Raw genomic sequence first — 15,998 nt, 5'->3', positions numbered from 1 at the left:
CTTCAGTGGCGGATCTAGGGTAAAATACGTCGTGGGTAAAGACAAAATTTGGCGCCCCCACAATTCAAAAAAATTACCTAACCCCCCCCCCCTTTAATAATAATCACAACCACCCCCCCACAAATAAAAAATATTACACACGCTCTAGGTAGCGTCTTCTATCTAAATTTTACTATTTTATTGTATGATGTTTGCATGGTGATTAGAGTTTTTACTGTTTTTACTACTAGTTTCGGACATACTTATATTTTGCCGCCCCTGTGCCGAAATTTTACTTGTAGGTATGATGTTTGCAGAAACTACTAACATACCTTATGTGTGCATGCGGTGCGTGATTAGAGTTTTTATCTGTTGATTTCGGACACATTTTGGCGCCTCTGCTTGGCGTAGTGGGCAGGTGCCCACCTTGCCCACGCCTAGATCCGCCACTGCTTATCTTAGGCAATGTCGGATTCTAAGCTCCATTGAACCTCCGTTTATAAAAACTATCAAAACTGCAGGATGGTGACAAACACGTGGTGTACACGACACATATTAAATATAATAATAATGATGACGCCTCAATACTCGATTTATACCCGCATTTTTACATTAATCCTTACATTGATCATTCAAGCGAATGCAGTGACGTAGCTACCCCCTACGTAAAACCCCGCGGTCACGGGGTCATCCTCCGATATAGATGGAGCCAGTGGCCAGAGCCAACAGAAAACGACTGAAATCTTCAGTGAGTTATTTTCAAGAGAAATGTTTTTTTAGTATTTTGCTGTATGAATGTCGCTGTATACATACAGAAGCTGGAACCTTTTTAGACCAACCTTGTACCAATTTAGGTGATTATCCCGGAAAAAATCAACTGATAACACTGATAACAGAGATAGCAAACTTCGGAGTCACGATGATACACATAAAAAATTGCAATAATCATACTAAAAAATTATTACAAAGTAGGTATGTAAATATTACCCTAAACATAAAATTATATATTACTAAATGCGGTCCTGTCCTATCACGTGACTCGCGACCAAGCGGCGACCTTCAGCTCGCGTACAGTCACCGACCGCAATACCTGTCCAATCACTCGGTGTTACTTCACCTAGTCTAAAAGAAACGGTAACCTCGACTGTACCTGAAGAATTTTCGTTATTTCCTGGGCATATGCTGTACGAATGCACTCAAAATAAATTATAATTCCAATCCATTAAACCTTAATCTCTAAATCCCACCGAATACATTCATAAATAACGTTTTATTTATGTAAATAAACTTACCTGAATTTGAAAGGTGCAATCTGACAGGCAGGTCTCAGGTCATCCTTGAAAATTAAATCATAGCTGACTCAATGGATGAGTTATCCTATTCCAAACCCTCCAAACGGGTCGCAAAAATATTCGGTAACTTGATTTTCACTTTCACGGATTACAAATCGGCACACCTTGGCTTAAAGTTTATTGACATCTCTCTATCTACCTTAATGAAATACGAAAATCCTTTGTAAATGTATCCAAAGTAGAAAAATTCTGGAAAAAAACTCGGTGTGCTATTCAGAACGGTAACGACACGACCCCGAAAAAGTTGTCAAGCGAAAAATAGTAAAAACAAAACAAAAACGGGAACGACCAGCATTGAGGCACTCTGTCTGTAAAAACAATGGATATGAAAATTAAGAAAAAAAAACATGACAACACGCCATCTTACAGAAAAGAAGCAAACTTCTAATAGGGGCATATTGTATAAATTACTTAATAAAGTTATTAGGCAACTCAAAATACAATGGAACAAAATTATAATAAGAATCAGATTTATAGCTTCCGGTTAATCATTAGTTAGATACCAGTTCAATTCAATAATATTGTTCTTCAAAAGGGTCTTTCTTTTTCCTTTTATCTATCATATTATTTAGACTCCTCATACAAAGCAAAATTATTCATAATATCAATAGGTAGTTTATTAACGTAGTTTTCATGTAGTTAATGAACGGGAAAAGACGTAGTTTTTGAAGAAAAACTACACGTAGTTAATCAGGTAAATTACTTGTTAATTAACTACTTCCGAACCCTGGTAGTGATGCTCTCTAATGATTCTTCTTTTTTTATTTTTGGCTCAGAGCATAAAAAAAAGAAAGTAGTTTTGATATTTTCTAGCTTTGAATGAATCATCTGATTCTGACAACCATATGACAACTATCAATTCATCAATTGTTGACATTTTTTTTGGTAAAATTTGTTTGTAAAATGTTTTCTTTGTGTACACAGGTGTAAATTGTTGATATTTTATAGACAATTAGTTGTTTTATAAGTTTTACAAAGTTAACTTGTAATTTTCCCACTGTTTTATGGTGAAAACTCTGCATTTGTGTTGTATAATGATGTATTAAGCTATAATTACTTTTAAGAGGATAATTAAATAATAATAAAATCATGAGGTCGACAACGAAAAACACTTTGCTCAAGGTTGTCATTTTGGGCGACGGAGGTGTAGGAAAAAGTTGTTTAATGAATAGATTCGTATCAAATCAGTTTGATGAACATTCTTTCCATACTATAGGTGTCGAGTTCTTAAATAAGGATATTGAAATTGACGGCGAAACATACACATTACAAGTAAGTTAATTAGTATATATTAGTTTATATTAATCATAATTTGCTACATAACAAGTGTTGCCAGAATGATGATAAACAGTAATATTCCACTGTATATTTTTTTTAAATAATAATACATTAACATTTTTAGATTTGGGACACTGCAGGTCAGGAAAGATTTAAAACCTTACGGACTCCCTTCTATAGAGGTAGTGATATATGTATATTGACATACGCAGTTGATGATAAAACCAGTTTCAAAAATTTGGATATGTGGCGAAAGGAGTTTGCCAACTATGCCGACGTAAAAGAGAACAATCAAGTACCTTTTATAGTGGTAGGAAACAAAGTATGTTTGTATGATTCCTCATTTAACAAAGAGAAATCGCCTTTAAATATCTTTTTTAGTCTGACGTTCCAACAGAAGAACGAGAGGTTTCACCATTGGAAATGGAGACATGGTGCAATGACAATGGAATTACGTCATGTATAGAAACGTCAGCAAAGAGTGCCAGTAACGTCCAGGAAGCTTTCAAAATGGCTGTTCAGCATTGGTTGAAGTAAGAATATATATAGGGTGTTTCTAACTGACCTTGTTTTAGAAGTTTCTAGAGAACTACAATATTAAAAAAAATGTGCTGACAACTGTGGAAACTTCTAGTACAAGCTCATCATCAAACAATAACCTCTATAATTTTTTCTATTTTTAGACTGGAATCAAGGGCAGACAAGAGTGAAACTGTAATCAATGATACAGTGGATCTATCAAAAAAGCAAACTGAGAATAGAACCTCTTGTTGCATAGGTAGTTCAGATGATAAATAAGTATTAAATTAATGCACTGAAAATGTTCATATCATTGTATTGAATTTACTTAATATTTTATTTTTTTTTTCTGACTGTATTTGATTTATATTTTTGTTTCATCTCGTTAATAGAGTTTTTTTTGTTTTAAAAAATCTGATCAAAATGCTTTGTATATACTGGGTGAAAACGAATTTGTCACACAGGCCACCAATTTGTTAATGTTTATTTATCAACACACAATTATTATATGAAATAACAGCTATTTACATATATAAAATGCTAATGTTTTTATCTGTGTCGTCTCTACTGAAGTAACGACTTGCTCTAGAAAGTTGCTTTTTTTACTAAAAGATAGCTAATGGGCTCTTCTAAAAACTGTCGTCGCCGGATTTTTTGTTTTTCATTTAATTAAAAAAAAATAAAAAGTATTGTTTTTCCTGATGTTGTGGCGGATGCGCCAAGCTTCAACTAATACAATATAAAGAACAGCGGCGTGCGGTCCATGGAAGCGGGGGAAGCACCGCTTCCCTAAACTTTTTAAATATAAAAAAAATGATTAGTTAAACGTTAATAATACTGTTATTTTATAACAAAAGATTAATTTAATTTGTTAAAATTATTTATATGAAACCTTACATAAACGTATCTAGTAAATTTAATTAGCCTTTTACTGCATGGATGCGCACCTGGGAATCGCCGCCGGTCGCCTATCCCTCCTTCATGTAGGTAACACCTCCATTATGTAGGTGTTATTGACCTCGAACGCAAACGACAAATTTAAGCCGGAAAATCGCGCACAGTTGCTAGCCACGGCAGAGATCTTTCGGCCGTCTTCCTCGACTTTTAATTTATCGGGACGGGTTCGCTTGCGATTTTATAGGTAATATTATAATAAATTAAATCCAAAATTTTATGATGATGTTATAGATAAATTTGCAAAGGGTGATAGACCTCAAAAATGACGAATAGACCTCAAATACAAATAGGCGCCTATCGCGCGTCAAGTGCTTCGGAAAATTAATTTAAAATATCGTATTTTAACTATTATAACTTTATGTGTTTTTGTTTGTTTAACAATTTTCGATAGAATTTTAATCGAACAATGGAATTGGCCTCGGAATTTTCAAAGGAAAGTTTTTTAAGAAAATGTAAAAGTAATGTCTCGAAATAGGATTTTTTTACCGATTCGCTTCCCCGCCTTAACCGCACGCCGTTGATAAAGAAGTAATTTATCTGTGTATTTAAGAATTTCTTTTAATAAATTTGTAGACATTTTTTTCAGTGTAAAAGTTTAATTCTCAAGGCATGAATTCAGAGTCAAAGAAATTTGAACAGATACTTCCAAGGAGCCAATTCTTTTGATACAAATTAATAAAATTAGGCTCTGTGCAATAATTTTGTTTATCACCCGGTATATTTAAATTTCAAAGAAAACTTTTGACTAAAACAATATACTTTTTATAAATTAAATCAAAACGTTAAGCCATATTTCGAGTATATCAGTATAAACATGTGATATTTCTTGTGCTTGAAAATGTTATTTTTGTTCTGTAAATAGGTTACATGGTCATGTCCTGTTAGAATAACATTCTCAGTATTGTTTCCTTAGTTAGATCTCTTTATTTTTAGGTTACTTAAAAGACACATATCATTGACATTTTGAATTTATTTTAAAATACGGTGCGTGTCTTACTAGATTCACTCATATGTATTTCTCACTCAGGTTAAAACACCAAAAAAACAATGTTTCAGAGTTATTCCAATACCGATAAATGTGATTAGTTTAAAACAAATCTATATTCTTATACTTTTTGTCTATTTTACTATATATTAGGTAGTTTGTAGGTATATAAATACGTATTTTAGGCTTTAGCTCAAATTTTGATTTATTAAAATGTATTCAAATACATTCCCACCAGGTTAGGCTTTTGTATAGCATTGTTTAGGAATAAATCGGCTTTGTTAAAATATTCTTTCATTGTGAATCGCTTGTGTCCTTATTTTATTTGTTATATTTTGTTATTATTCCATTATTTTAATGTTTTTAATCTGAGAATGGTCGCACGCTGCTGAGATAATGTTTGAACAGGTAATAATCTTATTGTAACTCATAGACAAACAAATAAAAAGAGACTGGCAAATTAAATGGCAAAAAGAGGGACAACGTTCCCGTAGCGCAACTCTATGTTGATCTGCGCATTGCGTCTATTGGGCCCACTATCTCATTCTAATATAAGAAGAGGGAAAGAAGCAGCCATATGAAACATAATTTCTAAATAGAAATTAGAACAATCGCCTTTCGTTTTCGTCATCATGACAACCAAGATGACAACATCATGACAATTCGTCATGTTTGTTAATTTTTCTTTTGGTGATTTACCTTTTTTTCTAAACTCTCCATTTTATTGACTTATGAATATGGAAATGGGTATTTATATTTTGTTACTTATAATTTTCGGTTATACCATTTGTTATTTTATTTGCTGCAGGAGCCAGTATCACCTATTTTTTATATGTATTGGTGCCCCCTTTCTCTGACAGATATGTTAAAAACCCGGTAAAATAAAAGTAAGTAGTTATATTTATCATCTTATTAAGAAAAAAGTAGAAGTAGTAGTGTCAAAAATATTTCGAACCTCTCTTAACATAACAAATTAATACAATTAATTTTTTTCATTTTTTGGGTAGGTAGTTTATAGCTGGTTTATAGTAACCAGAAACTTTATTAATATACCTATTTTACTTTTGTTTTAGGATTAAAACTGGACTTGAAAATGGTTCAGGATCATGATCCTCGTAATGTCTTCTTTGCTTGGATATTCACTTTGTTAGGCAGTTTTTCGAAAATGAGACTTTTAATGCCCTTTAAAAAAATTGACCGATCGTTTCCTGCAACAGTCAGTTCTTCTGCATTTAAAATTGGTGGTGGGTGGAATAAACACTTATTTTTTGTTATTATATTATAAAAAGTTTATTTATTTTTATGTATAAATAAATATGTTTATAAAACAGTACAATTTTTGCTTTTTTTATAATTTCCCTTATAATAGTAGTATTCTTTCGTTCTGAAAGAAACTGCAAATTTTCACTTAAACTGATTTATTCCCTACACCACGTTCCCTTTACGTGGCCGTGGTATAGGGAATGAATCAGTTTAAGTGAGGATTTTCAGTTTCAGAATGATAGAATACAACTAATAATGGCTAATTTAAATTTTCCGCCATCCAGAATGTGCGATAATGTCTTACGATACGTTTTACACCTATCTCTTTCTTTTTCATATAAAGCACACATAATAAAGAAAGACAGCAATAAAGACGTACGTCTTGCCATGGTCCTGCTAATTGGTTTCAAAATTGTTATTCTGAGTTGCGCTACGGGAACGCGGTCCCACTCTTTACCATGGGATTTGTCAGTCTCTTTTTATTTGTTTGTCTATGTTGTAACTCAAGTTCTGACACAATGCCTTTTCGGATTTATGCATTTTGTCCAATTACAAAATAACCAAGAAATATTGAAAACTCAACCTAACCTAAACCTAACCTGAATATTTTATAGTTTCAATAACTGAACTATTAAAAATTAAAATACTTAAATATTATGATAAAGCCACGATTTTAATATTATTTCAATGCAATCAACATCGAAACTGCGTGAAATAAAGAGCCGAAACTTCTGATTTCTGCCGTATCAGCGCTGCGATTGGAATTTTTTAAATCGGTCTTTAAATCAACTGAAATGCACCAAGTCTATATACAGGGTTGTTCACCACATACGACACGGAGTATTGTAGCTAAACGATTAGATTTTCACAAATTGTAAGTTTTGGGTTCGTTGAAGGTCAATTAGAGCTACAATTTAAAAATATTTTTACAAGATACAGAGTGTCCCAAATAAGTAAAAAATATTATAGTTATATTTTTTAAATGGAACACCCTGTATATTATTCTATTTTGGATTCTACGATTGAAATAAAGGTAAATTTGATTAAGGTTTATCACACTTAAACCTTACCGTTTTTGAAATATTTTCAATTTTATGAAATTGCAGTAAAAATTTTAAAACTTTATTTCTCCCAGGGTATCAAAGTTTTTAATACCAAATATTTACTGAAGAATATTTATTGATCAGATATTGTGTTGCAATAATAAAAATTTTACTACCTTATACAGAGTGTCCAAAAATTTATATTAAATAATTACTAGCTTTAAACCGCAATAACTTGTTTAATTTAAATGGAACACCCTATATATTTTACGTAAATCAGATGCACAATGTAATTGTCTATCAAATTTTATTATACCATTTTTTACCCATCTCTTTAAGTGTTCGTAGAAAATGCATTTTTTTTATAATTTAGGCCTCATTTATCACTATACCCATGGAATATTGACATTTCAGATTTTTTTATAGCACCATAATATGTACAAAATGTACAGGTGGTAAATATTGCAAGCCCATTGGCATACAAAATAAACTATTTAAATATTTATAAAAGAGTATACCAATTAAATATACCATCATTATTTCCTACCAAAAACACCAAAAATTAGTTAATTACATACTTATAAATTGTTTTAATTAAAACATTATTCTAAATGAATGTGGATTTGGCTCAGAAATCAATATAATAATAAGTCATAAAAATGAACGTGTGTTTTTATAAATAAACATTCGTTAATAAATGAAGTAAAATCTATAAGGTGTTGCTTTTTACCACACTGTCTAATACACACACAAAATTCAATTTTTTAGTATTTGGAGCAATTATTACTACAACGTAAACAGTCAAATAATGTAGTTTGAATACTGGGATCATATTAATCGGTCCTAAAAAATATTTAAACAGTTTTTTTATTTTTTAATTAAATAAGCGAACTAGATATATCGACAATATTAGTATCTGTACCCTTTGAAAATTTGTTATATCTTTAAAAATAAGCTAAAATGTCAATATTCCATAGGTATAGTGATAAATGAGGTCTAAATTATAAGAAAATGCATTTTCTATGAAAACTTGAAAAGGTGGGTAAAAAATGGAACAATACAATTTGATAGACAATTACATTGTGCATCTGATTCACGTAAAATATATAGGGTTCTATTTAAATTAAACAAGTTATTGCCATTTAAAGCTAGAAATTATTTAATATAAATTTTTGGACACTCTGTATAAGGTAGTAAAATTTTTATTATTGCAACACAATATCTGATCAATAAATAATCTTCAGTAAATATTTAGTATTAAAAACTTTCGATACCCTTGGAGAAATAAAGCCTTAAATTTTTTACTGCAATTTCATAAAATTGAAAATATTTCAAAAACGGTAAGGTTTAGGTATCATAAACCTTAATCAAATTTACCTTTATTTCAATCGTAGAATCTAAAAATAGAATAATATACAGGGTGTTCTATTTAAAAAAATACAACTATAATATTTTTTACCTATTTGGGACACTCTGTATCTTGTAAAAATATTTTTAAATTGTAGCTCTAATAGTCCTTCAACGAACCCAAAGCTTACAATTTGTAATAAACTAATCGTTTAGTTACAATACTCCGTGTCGTATGTGGTGGAACAACCCTGTATAATCTCAAAACTCGGTCTATACAGGGTGATTCCTGTAAGTTGGTTATGCTTTCGGGGAATGATGGGGGACGTCGAAATATTAATTTTGATATAGCACACTATGGCTCGGAAATGCCTCTTACGCAAGATACAGGGTGTTAAAGTTTTTGAAAAATTAAAGATTAATAGTTTTTTAACAGTTGAAGGTATCGTTATAAAATTTAATTATAGGAGTCTGCCTAACAGAGACACTTTAAATGTAAAAAGAAGAGGTTTTAGTTTCAACCAGTGGCGTAGATGTGATACGCATCGGGTAATTTTTTCAAAAAAAAAGTACGCCACTGATGAAAATAAAAATTTCGGAGTTTTTTTATTTACTTGGTTTAGTTCCAAGAAAAAATGTCTCTTGCAACTTTCTCCTATCTAACACCACTTTGTCACAATTTAAAAATAAATAATTTTTTTTAATGGGAACCTTAAATTTGCGAATTATTATAGCTACCTTAAAACTAAGAATTTTATTATTAACAATAAAAAAAATTCTAGTTTAAATTCAAATTATTTTTTCAAAGGAGCTAAATCTTGGCCAATTTAAATTCACACGTAAGTGATAACGGGAGCTGACGATGCGTATGTATTTTCTGCCCTCTAGTTATAATTCGCTGTATTTAACATTCTCATTAAAAAATGTATTTATTTTTAAATTGTGACAAAATGGTGTAGATAGGAGGAAGTTGCAAGAGCATAGACTTAGAATAAAATATAGACTACACTATTTACATTTAAGCGCGGTCCAATATTAATTTTTGTAAACATGTTTACTCCTGGGTGCAGCTGACCTCGGCCGTCTGAGTCTTTCGCCTCCAGCCTATGTTGTCACGTCTAAAATATTATTAATATTTTTTTTGTTGTTATACACATATATTGAGATATTAAAACTGTATTTTAATAAAGTAGTGTTTAATAGTAGAAAGATGTATTAAATAGTCCCTATACTACTAAATTATAAGTCGGAGACTATTTAAAAATGACAAATTCTTTACAATTTGGCAACACCCATCAATCGCCGGGTCGCCTGTTCATTCTTTATTCTCTCGTAGTAGAGCCATAGTAGAGTAAAGCACGTGTCGTAAAACCTTGTTGTCACAGTTTCGCCATGGCTATTTTATTGTTTTTATTGGATGTTTTGATTTTGTATTTTTTTGGATTCGATTTTCTTAGTGTGTAGTGTCGGTTTAGTGTTTATTTTGATTACTTTTTATTTAAAAACATGGTTCGTCAGTGCCAAATTTGTAAGAAATTGGACTATTTAAGTCCTGGAACAACATTCCACAGGTAAGTCAAATTTACTATTTTGGCGTCAGTGGCGTTGTAGAAAGGCGCTTATTTAGATAATAATTTAGTAAATTATAAACCCTGGAAAATCTGTATTTTTTATATTTATCATTTACGTAAAGGTTCTTACTAACCTCGTTATTAATATAACGAGTAGATACATTATTAAGTACATAAGAAGTAGACACATTATTTTCTTGGGCATTGGTTAATTTAATGCTTTTTTTTATGAAAAATGTGTTTCTTTTTATTCTAAAACCATCCTTAGAATCTAAAATAACATACAGGAATTCCAGAATGATATTCCATTATGAAACAACAATTTTTAAGGCTTATTATAAACTATAAACAATCGAGAAAGTCGAAAAAATTACAAGCTACCAAACATTTTAAAATACCAAACATTCCTTATTTTTTTTCAAGACTAAAATATTTTACAAACATTACTTTTTCCCTATAGTTTCACATCAGGTATAGAAATAACTACGTTTTTATGATAGGGTCACCATTATGATAACAAAAATGACGAACAATGGTCCAGAAATGTAAACAAGTACATATTTTTTGTAAATATTTTTCTTACCGCTTGCATTTTTGTCCATTATTATTTCACAAATTATACAGGGTTATGTAAACCAGGTAGATATTTCGTTTTTTTTATATTAAACAAAGATAAAATAAATATGCCATTTTAAAATTTATCCAGTACTTACCTAGAGTTTTTTCTTTTTTTTTCTCGACTGTTAATCTATTATTAATTTGTAATACCGTATGATCGAAAAAAACGGCGTCCAGTTGGCTTGGAAAAAACCATCGATACATACTCCATATAATTTTACATATAAAATGACAGCGATCTTCATTTCATAGCCATCGCTGACGCCGTTTTTTTTCGATTATAAGGTATAATTTTCATTTTTTCTTTTATAATGTAATATCACTTAAGTAATATCACATATAATCTGAAGATAGTTTTAGAATTAACCAAAACGTAAATCTTTAATAAAACAATCTGTTATTATTTGCCATATATGTATGTATCCAAGAAAATAATTTACATATTATTATTATATGTTTTACTGTTTTTTATCTTTATTTGAAACTCAGAAATGTTGCATTGGCTTTCTAAAAAAATGAACTTGTAAGTTTTTAAAATGCTTCGTTTCGGAGATACAGGGTGTAGAAGTTTCATTTTTATTTCGATTTTTTTCCAAATAATTTCTGAAGTGACGTCAATATTTGGACGAAAATTGGCGTTTGGGAGTTTTTTGACATGAAAAATTAGATTTAGATGTCAATTTGACTTTTACTAATAGGGGGCGCCACCTACATATTTTTTAAGTTATTTGAAGAGTAATACTTTTTGTCTGTATCTATATAAAACTACTGAGAAAAATTTACATTTCCAACGTTTTTTACTTAATAAGGTCTCTTGTTGACACTCGCCACAAGTATAGTTCTCAAGATATTTGGAAACGAATTAATCAATACATTCTTCATAAATTATTTGGAAAAAAGCGAAATAAAAATGAAATTTCTACACTCTGTATCTCTGAAACGAAGCATTTTAGGACATAAATTTATACTATTTTTTTTACTGATTTTATTTGCAGATTATGCTGCCAAAGTTTCCTGAATACAATTCCGACCACTCTGTATATCAAGATATCCCCCATTACGTACTAGTTTTTCTTAATAATTTTCTATACATTTTCCAACGCCAAGATGTACCAAGCGCATACAAATACATCAAGCTTCAAACAAGCTTGCACGTTGACAGTAATACCTACAGTAATATTGTATTATATTAATGTAATATTTTTGAACCAATGTTCAATATTACTGTAGTAATACTGTTTATACTCATGCCTTTTATATTTGTTTGAATTTGGTGCATATTTCCATTGAATAAAGTATAGTCACCATTACCATTATTATACTTACTCTATAATAAAGACAGTAACGAGTTAAATAAATGTAGTTTTCATTTTATTCACTTCCTAAAAGCTTGCTTTAATGGAACAGATTCCTGTTTTTTCTAATTTACATAATAAGACATCACTTTTACCGGAAAAAAAAATTAAACAATTATAAAGTTTTTTCTCTTTCTGTTCTATTATATCTATAGAATAGATCCTGTTTTGATTAATATTAGAGTTGTAAATGTTTGACTAAAATTAATATTTTATTAAATTAATAATTTATCATCAATTTCAAAAATTAAATAATTTCGATTATTAAAATTTCTTCTATAACACGTACTTTATTATTTTTATCGTTTTTAGACTCTAGACGTATTTTTTTTCTAAGTCCTAAACTTTGCTTTATATTAAACTATTTTCTTTATCCTAAATCTTAATAATATAAAAAAGTTTAAATACGATATATTTTTAATTGAATTATAGCTTCATTAAAATTAAAAAAAATACCCGCCTATGATACGGAGAGTGCAGGTGCACTGAAGAAACAAAAGACAGTGTTGTGTTGGGCGGCAGAGCCGTCAGGAAACGACCGTTACGACGGAGACAGCCTATCTATCGCTCGTGTCGCACTCGTTAGAGCCAAAAACAATAACACAACAATAACAAGACGTTGTCTGTCCGCATCTTCCAGCTATTTATGAATGAGATGCTCAGTCTATATTTTATTCTAAGTCTATGTGCAAGAGACATTTTTGCTTGGAAATAAACCGAGTAAATAAAAAAAACTCTAAAAATTGTATTTTTTATCAGTGGCGTACTATTTTTTTGCAAAAATTAGCTGATGGTTGAAACTAAAACCTCTTCTTTTTACATTTAAATTGTCGCTCTGTTAGGTAGACTCCTATAATTACAGTTTATAACGAACTCTTCAAAAACTTTAATACCCTGTATCTTACGTAAGAGATATTTCCGACCCATAGTGTGCTATATAAAAATTAATATGTCGACGTCCTCTATTATTCCCTGAAAGCATGACCGACTTACAGGAATTACCCTGTATACATATGTGCAGGAAATTAAGACATGAATTATGAATGAAAATGAAATAAAAGCAAATTTTATAATGGTATATTTTTTATATAATTTCAGTCATATACAAACACAGATTATAAATATCAGAGCAAGTTCATTTTTCAAATTTTGAAAACTTTCAAGGACAATTTTTTAGCAATCAAATCAGCACATTTTCGAATATATATTTTTTAATTTTTACAGGTTTCTGGCATACCTGATTATGTGTCAAAATATCCATAAAGCTTAAGCTAAACATGATTAAATAGAATACATTTTTTTAATCCTAGATTTATGAAATGTTTGATTGGATATGCGATTTGGCGAAATAATGATTTAATGATATGAAAACTAACATGTTTTTTTGTATGAATATTATATTGAAAAAATTTATTAAACATGAGAAAATTGCAAAATGTAAACTCTTTAAAAAAATTATAATTGTTAAGATCTTAGATTAAACGCAAAATGGTGATCGAAAAAAGGCGTTATAGTAGCCTCTGAAATTGCCATCGATATTAATTTCTAACACCTCTATATGTCATTTATTAAAAACTGACATAAAAAATCGTATAAAGTTAATATGCGATTCAGAAAAAATAAAAAAAATTATCATCAATTTTCAATTCAAAGGCTATTGCGACGCCATTTTTTTACTGTAATCTTGTAAATTTTATAAGGTTTAAATAACGCTGTTACATTTTGCAAAAATAATTTGCAGCAAATTATTAGTAGTTTCCTTGCCCTTAAAAGTTATAGACAACTAAAATGAATTTGGTATAGATCATATGAGCAACGATTTTCTTTCTCACAATTTGGCAAATATTTATTAATATTTACCAACAAACATAAGAAAAGTATGGCGAAAAAATAAATTACTATATTTGTGTATAGTGTATAAAATAGATTTTTAAATACGCTAAATATATGTTACAAAATTCCAAAATGACAACTATTTAATAATATTTTTAGTAAATTATAATGAGCACGTATTTACAAAAAAAAATAGAATAACCTAAGTGGCAATTAATGTTTCCTTTAACTATTTAAAGTATACAAAAAAAACAGTGATCGCCTAATGCATATGAGAAAAATCGATTTCACGTAAATGCAACAACAAAGCATATACAGGGTGACGCACATTATTTGATTGATACTCAATACCGTAAATACCTTTATTATTATTAGTTCGGGCCACCCTGAATCTTAACCTCTATATATTCCTATAAAATTGTGCTAAGCAAAAGGAACATGTTTAGTGCCCTTTCAACATATACTTAAGCAAAATACATAGAAAATAATTGGACGTAAATATAATTTGAAGGAATATGACCAATCAACAGTTGATATTTGATATAACAAATGAAATTTAACATAAAGTAGCTACTCCCCATTTAACTTGTTTAGATGATTTTAAGTCCATAAGTTGAAGTTTTGAAGTATATTTAAGTATATTGTTTCAAATACTATTTTTATATACATATATTAAAGGAGGGACATAACTACTAGTGTTTACATATTCATTCGATGACCAGAAGTCAGCCATATTGAAACCCCTTCACGATCTCGCTAAATTTGTTGCTATACTTCTTAGAGAGTTTTTAATCACTGTTATTTACTATAATCGTGAAGAGAAGAAATTGTAAAAATGGAAAGTAGCTATTTTCAGTTAACGTTTTCATCATTTAAATAAAAAGATTTTTTTTCTGAATTGTTTAGACCCAAAAAACTGAACAGACAAATCTTGGAAGGAAATAATAACAAAAATACTTAATTTTACATTTGATTGTTTACTACATTAACAGGTTAGATACGGACAAGATGTTAACACTTACTAAAAACGAATCTTCCTTAAGAAAAGTCTTCACAACCTACTCTATACAGTTCTATCTACTATGGTTGGAATAGTATGATGTTGGTTTAATTACATACTACTGGTAATCATTACACATCTTGTCCCATTATTAGCGGTTTTATATCTGACATTTTATTTGACAAGAATAATGTGGAGAAGAATCTCAAAGATATTTAAAGTTTCTTCAGTAAATTTCAAATATTTATTTGAACAAGGTCTCTCTTAAATAGGTGCTCATAAAAGTGTTTTGTAAAATAAATTGTCTGGTATAAAACATCTAACATCTGTGATAAATATATATAAACTATCTAAAATATATTGCAAAACGAATGTCCAATAAAAACTGTGAACTATATCACAAAAAAGAATACTTGTCTAACCGAAAATGGTGTTAGTTATCTTTGTGCAGAGAACATTCATCCACTCTAATCTCATCACACTTAGTCCTATTTAGATGAAGAATTATTTATGTAGATTGTTCACTATAGATAGTATTTCAAAAAATTAACTGAAAACCGAATGAAATTGATTTCACTAAATGACGCGCTGCGAACATTCAAGCAGTTAATGAAAACACTTTAACAGAAATGCACAGTAGTTTTTCTAAGTATTGAATAGCGTAGTCTCTATGTAAGATGTCGGTACGAAACCTTCATCGAATTCTCCTTCCAATCTTCTTACTCTGGTCCAGCCATCGCCTTGGTCTAATTCTATCAAATGGAGCTCTTCATCTTGGGCGATGGGTATGCTCCCCTCACTGGAAGCTGAAAGAAGAAATTTTCAGTTGATAATAAATATTTTTTTTAAATTTATTATTGTAGATTTTTTTTTAAAAGTAACAAACATTAGCATCGTT

At 29.9% G+C, this 15,998-nt stretch overlaps 3 protein-coding genes and 1 long non-coding RNA gene across 12 annotated transcripts in view; 2 read left to right on the top strand and 2 right to left on the bottom strand.

The window, feature by feature from the left end:
- Positions 1-1,664, bottom strand: part of LOC115882266 (nuclear hormone receptor FTZ-F1 beta) — a 52,648-nt gene extending 50,984 nt beyond the window's left edge. The window contains exon 1 of the mRNA XM_030900209.1: positions 1,272-1,664. The gene's annotated coding sequence lies outside the window, so the exon portion shown is untranslated. The remainder of the gene's footprint in view (positions 1-1,271) is intronic.
- Positions 1,665-2,174: 510 nt separating this feature from the next.
- LOC115882359 (ras-related protein Rab-9A) lies at positions 2,175-5,352 on the top strand. Its single transcript, XM_030900390.1, has 5 exons — positions 2,175-2,338; positions 2,396-2,603; positions 2,734-2,931; positions 2,991-3,142; positions 3,293-5,352. Exons 2-5 carry the CDS (start codon positions 2,421-2,423, stop codon positions 3,405-3,407), a joined length of 648 nt encoding a protein of 215 aa, XP_030756250.1. The 5' UTR covers positions 2,175-2,338; positions 2,396-2,420; the 3' UTR covers positions 3,408-5,352.
- A 4,325-nt stretch (positions 5,353-9,677) lies between these two features.
- On the top strand, positions 9,678-12,266 carry LOC115882491. The gene is made up of 2 exons (XR_004050198.1): positions 9,678-10,294; positions 11,908-12,266. It is a non-coding gene; the product is annotated as an uncharacterized LOC115882491 (long non-coding RNA).
- A 1,064-nt stretch (positions 12,267-13,330) lies between these two features.
- The window catches only part of LOC115882517 (formin-binding protein 1-like), a 117,482-nt gene continuing 114,814 nt past the window's right edge, over positions 13,331-15,998 (bottom strand). For all 9 annotated transcript variants that reach the window (XM_030900615.1, XM_030900616.1, XM_030900617.1 and 6 more), the window contains one exon: positions 13,331-15,906. In XM_030900615.1, the coding sequence (XP_030756475.1) occupies positions 15,746-15,906 (161 nt within the window). In that variant the 3' untranslated portion in view covers positions 13,331-15,745. The remainder of the gene's footprint in view (positions 15,907-15,998) is intronic.

Source organism: Sitophilus oryzae, unplaced genomic scaffold (assembly GCF_002938485.1).
Source record: "Sitophilus oryzae breed Bouriz unplaced genomic scaffold, Soryzae_2.0 scaffold_177_pilon_pilon, whole genome shotgun sequence".
Lineage (NCBI taxonomy): Eukaryota > Metazoa > Arthropoda > Insecta > Coleoptera > Curculionidae > Sitophilus > Sitophilus oryzae.
This window is presented reverse-complemented; position numbering and strand designations above follow the sequence as displayed.